The sequence below is a fragment of the Pituophis catenifer genome, unplaced genomic scaffold (assembly GCF_029215685.1).
Source record: "Pituophis catenifer annectens isolate HBS135680 unplaced genomic scaffold, rPitCat1.0.hap2 SCAF_7, whole genome shotgun sequence".
NCBI lineage: Eukaryota > Metazoa > Chordata > Lepidosauria > Squamata > Colubridae > Pituophis > Pituophis catenifer.
In genome coordinates this window covers 83,295,835-83,313,556 of record NW_027256887.1, presented here as the reverse complement: position 1 = coordinate 83,313,556, position 17,722 = coordinate 83,295,835, and the positions used below count along the sequence as shown (strand labels likewise).

General features: G+C 42.8%; 1 protein-coding gene across 1 annotated transcript in view; it reads right to left on the bottom strand.

Moving 5' to 3' along the window:
* Positions 1–17,722, bottom strand: part of SOX5 (SRY-box transcription factor 5) — a 1,010,028-nt gene that overhangs the window by 58,071 nt on the left and 934,235 nt on the right. Inside the window, exon 13 of the mRNA XM_070946983.1 lies at positions 10,059–10,231. Within this exon, the coding sequence (XP_070803084.1) occupies positions 10,059–10,231 (173 nt within the window). The remainder of the gene's footprint in view (positions 1–10,058; positions 10,232–17,722) is intronic.

The following is a 17,722-nucleotide window of genomic DNA, read 5'->3' as shown; positions in this document are numbered from 1 at the left end:
TTGTCACCACCAAATTTGATAAGCCAATCATGCCGACTCTCTGAATGTGGTTACCTAGCCAGTTGTTGACCTATCCTTTTGCAGTACCGTCCAAACCAAATCCCTCAATTTTATCAAGGAGAAAAATATCACTAACACAAGTGAAGAATTTATTTCTTGTGTGTTGGTAGAACTAATCTTCCAATTGGCGTTCAATGGAATTTATAAATAAGTACACAAATCTGTAGGAAAACTAGGATAGACATGGCTAAAAAGATAGGGGAGAGGATGGAAATAATCTTCTAATGGTCAAAATTTATACCTGAGGAGAAAATCAGAAATAAAAGATTTGCAGTTACTTCTGATCTCTCATAGCATTTGGAACCTTGTTCACCTGAATGATTATTAAAGATTGCTATATAGGTAATCCTCAATTTACCAACATTTCAAGTCCAACATTTCCATTTCTAAGCAAGAAAGCTGTTAAGTGAGTTTTGCCCCATTTTACGACCTTCTTGCCCCAGTTGTTAACTGAATCACTGCAACTGTTAAATTAGTAACACAATTGTTCAGTGAATCTGGCTTCCACACTGACTTTGCTCGCCAGAAAGTCATTAAAGAGGATTACATGACCCCAGGACATTGCAAACATCATAAATATGAACCAGATCCCAAGCGTCCGAATTTTGATCACATGACCACAGGGATGCTGCAACAGTAGTAAGTGTGAAAAGGGGTCATAAGTCACGTTTTTCAGTGCCGTTGTAACTTTGGCCACTAAACAAATGGTTGTAAGTCGAGGACTACATGCAACATATGTTTTTCATCTTTTTTTTTTTACAGTTATAAATCTGGAACAGACAGGGAAGGCTCCACTGATAGAAAACTGAGACCAACCAAAGGAGATTGAATCAGGGACACAGCCCTGAAGTGAACAGGACAGAGCAGATAACTATGTGGAGATTGATAACAGCACCTGTCTCATTTTTTTTAAAAAAATTCTCCTGTGTTTTATTTAATCTGGTATCCTGTTTGGTCACTTTGATAGGTAGAGAATCAAAAGGTGACTGGTAGCATCTTTCCTGATTAACACATTTTATTAAAAAGCATAATCTTTGTGACCTATTCATTTGATATGCTCTATCTATCTATCTATCTATCTATCTATCTATCTATCTATCTATCTATCATCTATCTATCATGTATCACCAGAACAACTAGACACAAGAACAGCTTTTTCCTGAACGCCATCATTCTTCTAAACAAATAATTCTCTCAACACTGTCAAACTATTTACTGAATCTGCACTACTATTAACCTTCTCATCGTTCCCATCACCCATCTCCTCCCACTTATGACTGTATGACTGTAACTTTGTTGTTTGTATCATTACGATTTATATTATTTCCAGATTGCTTATTTGTACCCTATGACTATCATTAAGTGTTGTTTGTACCTTATGATTCTTGATGAATGTATCTTTTCTTTTATGTACACTGAGAGCATATGCACCAAGACAAATTCCTTGTGTATGTCCAATCACACTTGGCCAATAAAAAATTCTATTCTATTCTATTCTATTCTATTCTATTCTATTCTATTCTATTCTATTCTATTCTATTCTATTCTATTCTATTCTATTCTATTCTATTCTATTCTATCATCTATCCATCAATCTATCATCTATATCTATCTATCTATCTATCTATCTATCTATCTATCTATCTATCTATCTATCTATCATCTAGCTATCTATCTCTATCATCTCTCTCTCTCTATCTGTCTATCTATCTATCTATCTATCTATCTATCTATCTATCATCTAGCTATCTATTTATCTATCATATCTATCTATCTATCTATAATCTGTCTATCATCTATCTATCTATCATCTATCTATCTATCTATTTATCTATCTATCTATTTATCTATCTCTGTCTATCATCTGTTTGTCTGTCTGTCTGTCTGTCTATCTATCTATCTATCTATCTATCTATCTATCTATCTATCTATCTATCTATCTATCATATCTATCTATCTATGAAAGATGGGAGCCAGTTATACCTAAAAAAACACCGACAGTTGCGTCTCTCACAAACTGTACCTTTAAAACACAACTCTGCCATTTTATGGTTAGAATATTTTCAGGATCATTTTTCTTTGTTCCTGGGTGACAGACCTCCATTTTCAGTGTTATGAAAGTGGCAGCAACAAGTCTATTCACATACTCAGCGAGGGGCAGAAAAAGCTATCGCTCGGAAACTTCACAAAGGAGCCTCGGGGGAAAATAACATATAGACACAGAGAAAGAAACTCTCCAGACTCTCAGATACGCTCTCACTGTGCAGAAGAGAAGGGAATTATACTTTTATTGGGATCTGCTAGGACTTCAGTCCTTGCTTCCTATTGTAGCCATAATCTTTAGTAGGCAAACTTCTACTGAAGATTATGACTAGAGTACAATGCAGGTAGTCCTCGACTTATGACCACAATTGAGCCTGAAATTTCTGTCGTTAAGTGAGTTTTGCCCCATTTTACTTCTTGCCACAGTTGTTAACTGAATCACTGCAGTTGTTAAGTCAGTAACATGGTTGCTATGTGGCTTCCCCCTTGACTTTGCTTGCCAGAAGGTCACAAATGAGGATCACATGACCCTGGGACACTGCAACCGTCATAAATATTGCTAAGTGTCTGAATTCTGATCATGTGATCACAGGGATGCTGCAATGGTCATAAGTGTGAAAAATGGTCATGTCGCTTTTTTCAGTGCCGTTGTAACTTTGAACAATCACTAACCAAGCTGTCATAAGTCGAAGACGGATTGCAATAAAGGATCATATCTTCCCCAGCTTAGATCACGCATTATTTTTTTTTTCAACTGATCGTTTTAAATCAACTTTCATTTAAACCCATGGACTTGGCATCTCGTAAACATCAGTTGGCCAATATGAAAAATCCAAATGCCCAATCTGTATAGAAATTGGGTCAGTTCTAAATCTTTAATAAATAAATAATAAATAATAAACCCAACCAGTCTTGCCCAGCAGAATGCAGAAAAGGCACAGGTAGGATTAAGACCAGGCAGTAAACAATACCTCGAATCAAGAAACTACCTATTCACTAAACAACAGCCTAAACAAGGAACCAGGAACACTGCCACCAATACTGACAAGGCAAGCCACTTGTATATAAAAGACAGCAAACCTTCTTGCACTGATGATATTACCTAGTTGGGTCATGAAATGTCTGCAAGAAAACATCCAAGCTCAGAGAGCACCAAGGACCCCACAATTCAACCCTGAGCTATAAATATTCTCCCTTATGGGATTAAAATGTTCGGAGCCTATTTAAAATCGTACTCTACATTTGATTTATCACACTCACGGTGCCTTCCTTCCACAGAAATTTTTTCCCTTTGTGGTGTCGCTATCACCACATGAGGCAGGTTAGGCCAGAAATTATGACCAGCCCAAGGTGGCTTGATGAGGCTCGTAAGTAACTGGGGATTTGAAATTAGGTGGGCTAGGAAGAAGCCTGACATTGTAACTTGTACACCACATGGATTCTGAAATTGAAGAGAAGAGAAAGTAATTATATGGCCTGCTTCTGATTACAATTAGCATGCCTGCTCCAGTCCCTGGTTCCCCAGCAAAGGGACTGTGATTTGTGTATTAGTGTCTCTCTCTGTGAATGATAAGACCGGCCATTAAAAGCGCAAATCAGAACTGAGAACCCAGGAAATTCCCTGCTGGATCAATCAAGCATCAGTTAAGCCCAGAAGCTCCTTCTCAAAGTTACTAGAGAGAGACAAGAGAGTCTGCAAGCAACCCATAAACTTCGTCCCACTGTGACTCAAGGAAAATTCAGTGCTATGCTACAGTACAGGTAGTCCTCGCCTTATGACCACAACTGAGGGCAAAATTACTGTTGCTAAGTGAGACAGTTGCTAAGTTAATTTTGCCCCATGTTACAACCTTTGTAAGTGCCTTGGTAGTACAGTGGTTTAATGCACCCTGTTATTAACACAGCTGCCTGCAATTTCTGCAGGTTCGAATCTTACCAGGCTCAAGGTTGACTCAGCCTTCCATCCTTTCTAAGGTAGGTTAAATGAGGACCCAGTTTGTGGGGGAAATAAGCTGACTTTGTATAAATATACAAAAGTATGAAGGCTATTGCTTAACGCATTGTAAGCCGCCCTGAGTCTCCGGAGAAGGGCGGCATATAAATCAAATTAAAAAAAAAACAAAAAAAAACCTTTCTTGCTACAGTTCTTTAAGTGAATCACTGCAGTTGTTAATAGCAACAGCACTTAGACTTATATACCGCTTTACAGTGCTTTACCACCCTCTCTAAGCAGTTTACAGTCAGCCTACTGCCCCCAACAATCTGAGTCCTCATTTTACCAACCTCGGAAGGATGGAAGGCTGAGTCAACTTGAGCCTGGTGAGATTTGAATTGCCAAGTTGCAGGCAGCCAGCAGTACCAGGGGTGGGTTCTAAATTTTTTTACGACCGGTTCTGTGGGCGTGGCTTATTTTGTTGGCATGGCTTGATGGTCATGTGATAATTCTTTAGGATTTAGCAGAGGTACTGGTCTACCAGGCTTTTAACTGCTTGCAGAGCTGTACTGGTCTACTCATTTATATTTGAAGGCACTGGTCTACCCATTTATTTTTGCAGGCACCGGTCTACTCATTTGTTTTTGGAGGCACCGGTCTACCACCACAGTGCCTTTTAACACTGATCAGCTGTAGGGCGGCCCTTTGAAACTCTGCAGCAAGAGTTTAAACAGTTTTTTTCCTTCTAGCCGATCAGCTGGGACTCAGGAGGCAGAAATAGATTGGGGGTGGGGCCAAATAAAAGGTAAGAATAACACAGGGACGGGGGGGGCAGGAGGGCCCAGCTCCCGAACAAAGAGAACCGGTTCGGTGATGTCATATCGTCACCGCTACCGGCTTGGCGGAACCGGGTGGAACCGGGAGGAACTCACCACTGAGCAGTACTGCACTCTAACCACCGTGCCACTGTGTTAAGTTAGTAACACAGTTGTTAAGTGAATCTGGCTTCCCCCAATGACTTTGCTGGTCAGAAGGTCGCAAAAGGGGATCAACCGTCATTAATATGAGTCATCAGATTGCCAAGTATCTGAATTTTGATCATCTGACCCCGGGGAGGTTGCCACGGTTGTAAGTTTGAAATATGGCCATAAGTCACTTTTTTTCAGTGCAGTTGTAACTTTGAATGGTCAGTAAATGAACTGTTGTAAGTCGAGGACTACCTATAGTTGAAGGTTTCACCTTCCTCTCAAGACTACCGGCCACCGATAGACTTGATGTAGTCGCTTAGAGCTAATGCCCATCATCATGTCTTATGGCAGCCGTTTCCATAAACAAACTTGTTTGACCAAATCCGTGGCAGTTTTTTGAGTCACCTGGCTTGAGAGGTGGCTACAAGACATATACAAGAGCTTCACAAGGCTTCATCAATAAGAGGTTAGAATTAGCATCAGAAAAAAAAATATGTAACAAAGAACTTCCCCTCAGCTAATATAGCATTTCTTCTTCATTTGGACTCAGATACTTCAAGGATCATCCTGCATAAATAGAATAGAATGGAATAATAGAGTTGGAAGGGACCTTGGAGGTCTTCTAGTCCAACCCCCTTGCTTAGGCAGGAAACCCTTCACCACTTCAGACAAATGGTTATCCAACATCTTCTTAAAAACTTCCAGCGTTGGAGCATTCACAACTTCTGCAGGCAAGTTGTTCCACTGATTAATTGTTCTAACTATCATGAAATGTCTCCTTAGTTCTAAGTTGCTTCTCTCCTTGATTAGTTTCCACCCATTGCTTCTTGTCCTGCCCTCAGGTGCTTTGGAGAATATCTTGACTTCTTTGTGGCAGCCCCTGAGATATTGGAAGACTGCTATCATGTCTCCCCTAGTCCTTCTTTTCATTAAACTAGACATACCCAGTTCCTGCAACCGTTCTTCATATGTTTTAGCCTCCAGTCCCCTAATCATCTTTGTTGCTCTTCTCTGCACTCTTTCTAGATTCTCCACATCTTTTTTACATTGTGGCGACCAAAACTGAATGTGATATTCCAAGTGTGGCCTTACCAAGGCATTATAAAATGGTATTAACACTTCACGTCATCTTGATTCTATCCCTCTGTTTATGCAGCTAGTACTGTGCTGGCTGGTGAATTCTGGAAGTTGAAGTTCACAGGTCTTACAGTTGCCAAAGTTGGACACCCCTGGTTTAGATATTATTAAAGAGACAAACTCAAATGTATAGTTTCAAGTCCTGATTTTAATATTTAATCTTTTAAATGGTAGTTTCGGAAGGGAAGAGGGAAAAGGATTGGCACCAGGGCGGGCAGGAATCAAAATGTTTCCTTCCCTGCTGTAGGTTGGTTGAAAAAAATCATTCCCAACAAGCTTTGTGCCTGTAAGTTTTCGGTTTCTGGCTCCAACCAGAGCCGAGAAGAAACTGCTATTAATCAGGATAGATCTGAATCAGAAAAGGTACTTATTTTCCCTTTTAGATGTCCGACACCACCCTGGCAGATGCTATTAAACTGTATAAACTAGACATGTTATCTGTAGCGTAAACCATTTCTGCTTTGACCCAAAGCCTCTTTGTTCAAATAACAACTCCTGCTTATCAGTGTATAGACAGTATTCCAGATTATTGCCAAGAACACTGACTATTGTGGCTCCCGTCACCGGCTACTCAATAGTTCTTGCCAAGGGAATGCGGTGGTACTAAAGCAACTTGCACATTGTTTATAATCCTGATTGTTTAATTGAAGGTGAGTCAATAGGCTCAGGTCTTGTCTAAGTTTCCTAGACATCCAATTAATCTTGGACGCGCAAACTAAATATTAAGGTCGACGCTCTCCGGAGCTGCAATTTGTAAAGTTGTAATCTTGCCTCATTATTGCCACAATTGCTGCTGCTACTGCAGCTACCACTGCGATTATTCCTAAGATTATTGATGATATCAGCGCCATCAAAGCACTGTTTCTACGGGTGTTGCTCTAATTAACACAGTCATTAATTCCCTGTGTTATTCTTTCTATGAACTGATTAGTGGGGAATTTTGGAGAAAGGGACAGGGAAAAAGACAAACAAATGTGTTTTCTCTTTGATTTCCTTCTTGAATATCCAAATAGGAAAACTGTTACCCCTGTTTCCCCAAAAATAAGACCTAACCGGAAAATAAGTCCTAGCATTATTTCATTACCAAAGTAGGTAACATCATAGGTTCTAGTAAGAGAGTATTATATATACACGTGTATAATATACACAAATATGTGTGCATATATATATGTGTGTGTGTGTGTGTGTGTATGCATATATATGTATGTATATTCGTGTGTATATGTATGTATATATATATGTGTGTGTGTGTGTATATATATATGTTCTGTGATTTGTGACCTTCCAAGTCATGAGCAACTTAGAGAGTGGTAGTGGTCACTTTTAATTTTTTTTAATGTTATTGCATTTAAATAAGTACCCTTAAATGTTGTTCATCTTGCCAAGGTTGGTAAAATGGGGACCCAGATGTTTGGGCGCAATAGGCTGAGTCTGTAAACCGCTTAGAGAGGGCAGTAAAGCACTGTGAAGTGATATAGAAATCAAAGTGCTACTGCTATTGTCAAAATTCACACTAGGATTTCTCTTTATATCTTATATCTTAAATCCATTTTTCTATATCCTGCACACCTGAATGAGGTAAACCTCCTTTTTCGTATCATCTTTCCGGGTATCTGAAGAGAGTTATCATTTCTAGCATGTTCTCCCTGACAGATAACGTTAACTGCATCCACTTTGGGAAGAATGAACTTGATATACATTGCATTTTAAAGATGTTTGATAGCCCTCGACGTTGAATAGTGTAATTTGTGAATATTATCAATTGTTGTTTGCAAATAGTTGAATATACATTTCCTCACTGAACATAGGTAGTCCTTGATTTACAGCCACTCCATAACAACTATTCAAAGTTACCACAGCACTGAGAGAAAGTGATTTACACTAAGTCCTCACACTTATGACAGTCGCAGCGTCCCTACAGTCACATGATCAAAATTCTGGCACTTGGCAACCAACATGTGTTTATGCGTTTCAGAAATTTGGAGTCATATGATCTTCAAGGCGGGATACAAATAAATAAAATTAAAAAAAAAATAAACATGCCACCTTTGCAGCTGGTTTCCAACATGCAAAGTCAATGGGGGAAGTCAGGTTTGCATAGCAACCCTGTGATTCACTTAACATCTATAGCAAAAAATGTTATAAAATCGGGCATGACTCACTTAATATCTACCTCACTTAGCAACCAGGAATCTGGTCCCAAGTTGTGTTGCAAAGCGAGGAGTGTTCTGTTCCCCTTCCCCACACAGGCAAACACACCACCAGGCACGCCTGCCAAGATTTTATTAAGCAATCAGACTAGAAACTCTTGCAGATAAGAGTTTTGGCAGTAAACTGTGAAATGCCTGCCAAGTCAGTTTTCACTCACAGTTAGCAAGAGAGAGTTTATCCTCAGTCCGGTTCAGTAGCAAAAAGTAATCCACAAAGCAAGAGTTAGCCAAGGTCCAGTCCAAATATGCACAAGCCAGATTTCAGGTAACGCGATGTGACTCTCAGGTTTTTAACTTTGACCGTCACAAAGCCTGAAGAGCAATCACATCCACATTTATTCCTTGTGGGGTGTGGCTCAGTGACTCAGTTCAATCTCTGGCCCTCCCACGCCTCTTTTGTTGCTGCGCACGCTTCTCCCTCCGACGCTGCCTGGGATCAAGCCAGGATTCATCATCCTCGCTCCCTATCTGTTGTTGTTCCGATATGCTTTCCTCCTGGCATATCCCAGGCTGTTCCTCTTGGCCTTCGGATGGAACCTGAGGCATTGCCAGAGAGGAGAGTCCTGGAGAGGGAGGCCTTATTAGTTCCTCCCCATCACCTTCTGAGTCCTCTTCCTCTGTTAGGACAGGCTCGGGAGTCGGGGTCACAACAAGGAGTATCTGCATACACCTGAGGGTCATTCCTAGTGTTCAGTTGCATAACATAAAAGATGGAGGAAGGAGACCTTCCATAGAGCAAGGAATAACATTAATGGAGGATTTGGCTGAACGATCTGACCTCCCTTATTCTACCTGAAGGAGCCCGAATAGGTTGTGAATTGGAGTGCCCGAGTGTAAAACCAATATGATAAAGTCAGTGGTGGGATTCAGCCGGTTCACACTGGTTCAGGCAAACTGGTTGTTAAATCCTCCCCACCCACCCACCCACCCCCGCAATCAAAGTGGATCCTGGGTGCTGCGCTGTAATGGAGAAATGGGAAACGGAGTGGCCGGCACGAGAGAAGAAGGCCGCTTTCCCTCTTTCTTCTCCCTGCTCCTCCTCCTTCCCTTGTGCTGGCCACTCTATTTCCCATTTCTCCATTGCAGCGCAGTGCCCAGGATCCATTTTGATAGTGGCGGAGGGGGTAATTTAACAACAGGTTCGCCCAGGGTCAGGTTGGCCATCGCGGGAGGTTCATCCCACATGTACAGTGGAGCTGGAGGATGGGGATGGGCCACGCCTCCCATGATGGCCAACCTGACCCTGGGCAAACCGGTTGTTAAATTATTTGAATCCCGCCATTGGTTAAAGTAGAGTCTCTTAGCAGATAGCTGTGTGAATGTGGAGATATGAAGAGCCCGGCCCATCTGCTGATATGTTGGCGACCACCAGAAACATTACCAATAATGGGTTATTTTTGGCCAACGACGAAGCCAAGAAGGTGGCTTCATTCTGGCAGTTTAAAGTTTGATCTAGACACGGAAGAAGAAGTTGCATAAAAGACAACACGGACCCAGAAACGCAAAGAGAAAGACATCAGTTGTTATCTTTAAATCTGTCTCCAGGTCAGTAAGGCCAAGATTGAATTATACTACCATAACATTTAGCTAGAGTTACTGAAAGGTTTTTGTTTTTTTTCCCCCACACTTCAAAAGTTGAAGCTGAACTTGGACTGAAGAGCACAACATCACAACTGGAGCTCAAGGAGGGCCCCCTCGGATACTCACCTTATCTGTCCTGCAGTTGTTTAAACCCAAATTGTTTGCAACTGCAACCTTTCCATCCAGCACCTGTTGTTCTCGCCGGAGCTGTTCTTTCATTTGCCGAGCTTCCTGAATTGCCTTGGTAACAGCATCGTGATCATTTAAGTAACCTGATGATGTGATGGAGGAGAGGATATCTGGATAGAAGGTAGAAGGCAAAAAGAGGGCATAAACAGAAATACGATTACCGTCAAAACATTCAAATATTTTCTCTAGCAGCATATGGGTGCCCTGAAAATGACGAGAGGTCAATCTCCTTGCTTCATTTATTTTAACATGAAAACACCGACACCAAAGAGGGAGCAAATGACTGATTGGTACAACAGGCATGGAATTATCTACGCCCGTGTTTTTCGACATTGACAACTTTTGAGATGTGTGGACTTCAACTCCCAGAATTCTGGCTATGCTGGCTGGGGGAATTCTGGGAGTTGAAGTCCACCCATCTCAAAGTTATCAAGGTGGAGAAACATTGATCTACTCGTCTATGGAGATTCTCAATCATCCAGGTCATGGTTGCCCCAAAGGTGCTTTTTCAAGAGGCAACTGGACTTTCTGGTTTTTCCTTGAAGACGTTTCGCTTCTCATCCAAGAAGCTTCTTCAGTTCTTCTTCGGAGTTGAAGCACATTTGGGACATTGATCTACTCCCCTACTTGGCATTAAGCCCCATTGAACTCAACAGCAGAAAATTGTACTGCTGGTATTTTCTGGAGACTCAAGTTTGGGAAAGTGAGATGGATAGAATAGAATAGAATAGAATAGAATAGAATAGAATAGAATAGAATAGAATAGAATAGAATAGAATAGAAGAGAATAGAAGAGAATAGAAGAGAATAGAATAGAAGAGTTGGAGGGGACCTTGGAGGTCTTCTAGTCCAACCCCCTGCCCAGGCAGGAAACCCTATACCACTTCAGACAAATGGTTATCCAACGTCTTCTTAAAAATTTCCAGTATTGGAGCATTCACAACTTCTGGAGGCAAGTTGTTCCACTTATTAATTGTTCTAACTGTCAGGAAATTTCTCCTTAGTTCTAGGTTGCTTCTCTCCTTGATTAGTTTCCACCCATTGCTTCTTGTCCTACACTCATGTGCTTTGGAGAATAGCTTGACTCTCTCTTCTTTGTGGCAGCCCCTGAGATATTGGAACACTGCTATCATGTCTCCCCTAGTCCTTCTCTTCATTAAACTAGACAGGATGAAGAAGGAAACACTTGACAAAGTGATCTAGAAAATGATTTATTTCTTCTATGTCCCTTTACACTCAGATATGCACTTATATAGGTAGTCTTCGACTTATAACCCCAACTGAGCCCAAGATTTCTGTTGCTAAACAAGACAGTCATTAAGTGAACTTTGCCTCATTTTCTGACCTTTCTGGCAACAGTTGTTAAGTGGATCACTGTGGTTGGAAAAGTTAGTAACGTGGTTATTAAGTGAATCTGGCTTCCCCGTTGATTTTGCTCATTAGAAGGCCGCAAAAAGTGATCACGTGACTCCAGGACACTGCAACCGTCATAAATATGAGTCAGTTGCCAAGCATCTGAATATTGATCATGTGACCATGGGGATGCAACGGTCGTAAATCTGAAAAATGGTCATAATACACTTTTTTTCTGTGCCGTTGTAAAATGAACTGTTGTAACTCGAGGACTACTGTACATTTATGCATTACCAAAAAAAAAAAAACCCAAACCCAACAACCAATGATTCCTGAAAGTTATGGGCGTGCAAAATATTCTGTCACACGATGTTTTGATCCTGAAATGAATGAAACTCTTCCACATTTTCGGAAGAGGTCCTCTTTATGTTTGTTTTGAAGATGGATCACTTCCAGAATGTTTGAGTTAGCTCAAATCAGAATATTCTGCAGCAGATCATTTTCACACCTCCCCTGAAATCCATACAAGATATTGAATTTCTCTAATTTTGGCAATAAGCCATTAAAAGAGCTGTGGTGGCGCAGTGGTTAGAATACAGTATTGCAGGCTAACTCTGCCCACTGCCAGGAGTTCGATTCACACCGACTCAAGGTTGGCTCAGCCTTCCATCCTTCCGAGGTGGGTAAAATGAGGACCCAGATTGTTGGGGGCAAGAGGCTGACATTTGTAAATCGCTTAGAGTGGGCTGTAAAGCACTGTGAAGCGATAGATAAGTCTAACTGCTATCGCTATTATTCCTACTCTACATGCAACTAGATAATCTGCTCAGCAGCTAAACAATGGAAGGGTCGCAGTGACTTAAAGATTAACATGTTTATTTCAGACTAGAGTTTCATGAACAAAACTCTCACTTCAGCAGGTGTGCTTAGCATTAATTCAGTGGGCATTTTGTATCGGTGTGAAGCAAAGGAATGCAAAGAAAATGAAGATCGTTAGCGGAGGCAAATAAGGATGAAATGCCAAAAATAAAAATAAAATAAAATAAATCCCCTAACCACCAAATTAATGGTTTTATGGAAGAAAATAACTGAACTGGGATTTAAATGAAGAAACGCATGTAGGAAGGGATGTGAAATAAGATTCCTTTCTCATTTCGATGCTGGTTTAGACTTTCAGATATATATCCCAGTCACAAGACATTTACATGCCAAAAATCTACAATTTGCTGGCTCCAAAAAAAAGGGCATTTTAAAAACTGTAAAAGGAAATCATTTTATATGTGTAGCAATAGGTAAAATGAGAGCAAAAACCCAGCTGCTATGAGAAATGTGCACAAAACCGTTTAATGCTTTCATGCAGATTTGTTTTTTTTTTTTGAAAACCGAAAAACACGGGAATACCAAACAAATATACAGATGAAAAGTGAGAATCAGAGTAAAGCTAGACTTATCTTTAGCTGTGTTTGTATGTATATGGCTGGATCCCCAACTTGGGCCAAGCTGTAGTATAATTTGTTTATGACTTAGGAAGTTGTGCGAATCCACTCGTGGTTGATTCAGCAAACCACACTGAAACTATGATTTAGCAAGCATTCCTTGTCTAGTTTTCCTTGACACTATCAGATTTTGTTTGCCCACTCTGACAGTTCAAAAGAAACCAACAACCCACCAAATAACTTAACTTCTGCATCCTTGAAAACAAGCCGTGTTCATCACTTCAAATCATAGAAGGATTCGCTTGGCTACTTTTCCAAACTTTATGCTGGATTAAATGACCTTAATCCCACTCATCTCTTTAGTGATTCATGCTCCGTTTTATCCTTTGGAGCATTGTCATGGCAAGTCTGCCTGCAGCCAAATAAACACATTTTTTTTTATAGCAGGAATTACAGCACACAAAACTTGGGCATGTAGGAAAAAAATGTAAATCTTTCTTTAAGTGTATTAACCTGGAGGTCTAATGAGCAATTGAAGAATAGGTTTCCATGAAGGGCACGTCAGAAAGTCCAGGTTTCCAATCAATCTTTATTATGGTCACAGACCAACAAAACAGAAAATCAGCTTGACTTCTTTGTCACCCTCTCCCAAAGGTCCCAGTCCTCCAATTTGGCCTAGTGCCATCAAAGCAGGGGTGAGTTCTAAATTTTTTTACTACCGGTTCTGTGGGCGTGACTTATTTTGTGGGTGTGGCTTGGAGGTCAGGTGACTAGGTGGGCGTGCCTAGCTGGTCAGAGTCATTTCTGGAAGGTCCTCGCACTTACGACCAGTCCTCGCACTTACGACCCGACTCATTTGTTTGCTTTTAACACTGATCAGCTGTAGGGCGGCCCTTTGAAGCCCCACGGCAAGAGTTTAAACAGTTTTTTTTCCCTCTAGTCATCAGCTGGGACTCAGGAGGCAGCAATAGGATTTCGGACAATACCTGCATGACAAAATCGCTCAGATCCGGGGGGACTTGGACTCTGACTGGGTAGATCAGGGCAGGGTGACGAGGAATAGTCTTGAGAATGTTATCTGGGAGGAGTTTGATGCTGTGACTCCCGATGATGTGGACAGGATTTTGGGGAGACTTAGTGCGGCCACACGTTTACTGGACCCGTGTCCCTCCTGGTTGGTACTGGCCTCCCGGGAGGTTACACGAGGCTGGCTCCAGGGTGTTATCAACGCTTCGTTGAGTGAGGGTTACTTCCCCGCGGCCTTGAAGGAGGCGGTGGTGAGGCCTCTCCTCAAGAAGCCGTCCCTGGATCCAGCAATATTGGCCAACTACCGTCCTGTCTCCAACCTTCGCTTCCTGGCGAAGGTTGTTGAGAGTGTGGTCGCGCGACAGTTACCGCAATTCCTGGAGGAAACATCCTATCTGGATCCGTTCCAGTCTGGTTTCAGGCCTGGGCACAGCACGGAAACGGCATTGGTCGCGTTGGTTGATGATCTCTGGAGGGCTCGGGACAGGGGTTGCTCCTCTGTTCTGGTCCTGTTAGACCTCTCAGCGGCTTTTGATACCATCGACCATGGTATCATGCTGCACCGGTTGGAAGAGTTGGGGATAGGGGGCACCGTGTTACGGTGGTTCTCCTCCTTTCTCTCCGACCAGTCGCAGTTCGTGTTGGCAGGGGGGCAGAGGTCGACCTCGAGGCCTCTTATATGTGGAGTGCCTCAGGGGTCGGTCCTCTCGCCCCTCCTGTTCAACATTTATGTGAAGCCGCTGGGCGAGATCATCCGTGGCTTTGGGGTGAGATACCATCAGTACGCTGATGATACTCAGCTGTACATCTCCACCCCAGGCCACCCCAACGATGCCCTTGAAGTGATGTCCCAGTGCCTGGAGGCTGTACGGATCTGGATGGGGAGGAACAGGCTCAGGCTCAACCCTTCCAAGACTGAGTGGCTGTGGTTCCCGGCATCCCGATATGGTCAGTTGACTCCATCACTGACCATTGGGGGCGAGTCTTTGGCCCCCACAGAGAGGGCTCGCAATCTGGGAGTCCTCCTGGATACGCAGCTGTCCTTGGAGGAACATCTGACGGCTGTAACCAGGGGGACCTTTTATCAGGTTCGCCTGATTCGCCAGTTGCGGCCCTTTCTTGATCGGGATTCCTTGTGCACAGTCACTCATGCCCTCGTAACCTCTCGCCTTGATTACTGCAATGCTCTCTACATGGGGCTCCCCTTGAGGAGCACCCGGAGGCTCCAACTGGTCCAGAACGCAGCAGCGCGGGTAGTGACGGGAGCAGCGTGGCGCTCCCATGTAACACCGCTCCTGCGTGAACTGCACTGGCTCCCGGTGGTCTTCCGGGTGCGCTTCAAGGTGTTGGTTATCACCTTTAAAGCGCTCCATGGCATAGGGCCTAGCTATCTTCGAGACCGTCTACTGCCACCGACGACCTCCCACCGACCCGTGCGCTCCCACAGAGAGGGCCTCCTCGGGGTGCCATCAGCCAAACAATGCAGGCTGGTGACCCCCAGGGGGAGGGCCTTCTCTGTGGGGGCACCTACCCTCTGGAATCAGTTGCCCCCTGAGATAAGGAGAATCCATGACCTCAGTGCCTTCCGCCGTGCCCTTAAAACTTTCTTTTTTCAACAAGCCGGGCTGGCTTAATTTCTTTTTAAGGGTTTTTTTAATTGTTTTGTTTTGCTTATCGTTTTAATTAATGGGGCCAAATCTATATATATTTTTAAATGTGTTTTAATATTTGTATCTGATGTTTTTATCTGGCTGTTCACCGCCCTGAGTCCTCAGGGAGAAGGGCGGTATACAAATTCAAAAATAAATAAATAAATAAATAAATAAATAAATTGGGGGTGGGAACAAATAAAAGGTAAGAATAACGTGGGTGGGTGGGAGGGCGGGGGGGGGGAGAACCAGTTCGGTGACGTCATATCGTCACCGCTATCGGTTCGGCCGAACCAGACCGAACCGGGAGGAACCCACCACTGCATCAAAGGAATGCCACCACGTGGGATGGTTTCAGTGGCGGGATTCAGCCGGTTCTATCCGGATCCCGTGAACCAGTAGTGGCGACTGCGGGAGGCTCCGCCTACCCGCCCGGACGTAATGTGTGAGTACTGCACATGCGCAGAGGTGAGCAGAGATAGGTGGGTAGGGGGTATTGAAACATCCCTGCATTTGCAAGTATGGGTGGGTTGCCACGTGCCTGAATTTTGATAAAGTGACCTTGGGGTCATCTGCAATGGTTGTAATTTCAGGGTCTGGGCACATATTCGGCGCCATTGTAACTTCCAATGGTTGTTGAACAAATGGTTATTAACTGGGAACTATCTCTAAGTCCTTTGAGCATGACGGCAAGATTCAACACACCATGGACGTAACACTAAATTAAATTAAATAAATTCTGGAAATATATTCCCCTGAATGCACGGGGCAGGTTTATTAATTTTGTTTGTGGAGGGGAGGAAGCACGGGATAAAAATATGTGACAATGTTCCCTTAAACCTCAGAAATGTCTTAATAAAGCGGTCGACTCAAAGGTGCTTTTTCAAAAGGCAAGCGGACTTTGTTTTTCTTTGAAGACGTTTTGCTTCTCATCCAAGAAGCTTCGTTCCATTCTGACTGAATGGTGGATAGAGGGGGAGGGATACGACACCACCCAACTCCTGTTTACAACACAGTCCTTTCAGCAGTTCCAACAAGTTTCCGCATCCATTTACACTATTCAGATGATCCTGACGGCACAGGTAAACCTCCAAGTGGTCTCAACAGCTCTTAGAAAGAATACTAACGACCAGATGACTGCAAGGAATGCACATCCTTCCATCCTCCACCATTCAATCAGAACTGAAGAAGCTTCTTGGATGAGAAGCGAAACGTCTTCAAGAGAAAAAATACAAGAAGTCCAGTTGCCTTTTGAAAAAAGCACCTTTGGGACAACCATAACCTGGATGACGGAAAATCTTCCCAGACATTATTTATTAGTTCAATTTATTAGTTCAATTTATATGCCGCCCTCCTCCGAAGACTCAGGGCGGCTTACAATGCACTTATAGCAATAGCCTTCATTCTTTTGTATATATCAGCTTATTAGGGCTTTTGGCCCCCCATAAGCGGTGTTTCTACAAAGTCAGCTTATTGCCCCCACAATCCGGGTCCTCAATTTACCTACCTCGGAAGGATGGAAGGCTGAGTCAACCTTGAGCCTGGTGAGATTTGAACTCGCACTAATTGCAGGCAGCTGGCAGCTAAGTGCTACATAACAGCACTTAGTCTGCTGCACCACGAAGGCTCCTTTTAATAAAGTGCTGATCCTCAGCTACTAGTTGAGCGATCAAACTATCAGAACTGAATGTCATCCTCTCATACATTAATCCACGTGTGTGCACAAACACAGTGATGAGTAGCCTTCACTTCACATTACCTGCGCTTCAGTTAATTCAAGGAGCCTGCTAAGTCTTGGTATAATGTTCATTTCATGCAATTCACACCTGTACGCTCACACCTTTCTCTCTCTCCCCCCATACACATATACCCACAAGGCTCCACATGTTGAGTTATAGCTTTCGTCAGAGCCGAAACGCTTCGCTTTTCACATGTTACAAGCTTTGATTCAAATGCTCTTTTGTTTCAGATCTATCCCTTGGGGGGGGGTTCATCATCCCCTTGACTATATCCGTTAGATACGAGCAGTTCTGCCTGTGTGCGCTAGGGATGGGAAAAAAACCCTCACCCTCTAGGATCTGTTTATGCGCGACGTGCATTTGGAAGTTAAGATTGCCCGTCGCAATCTCCTTTTTTT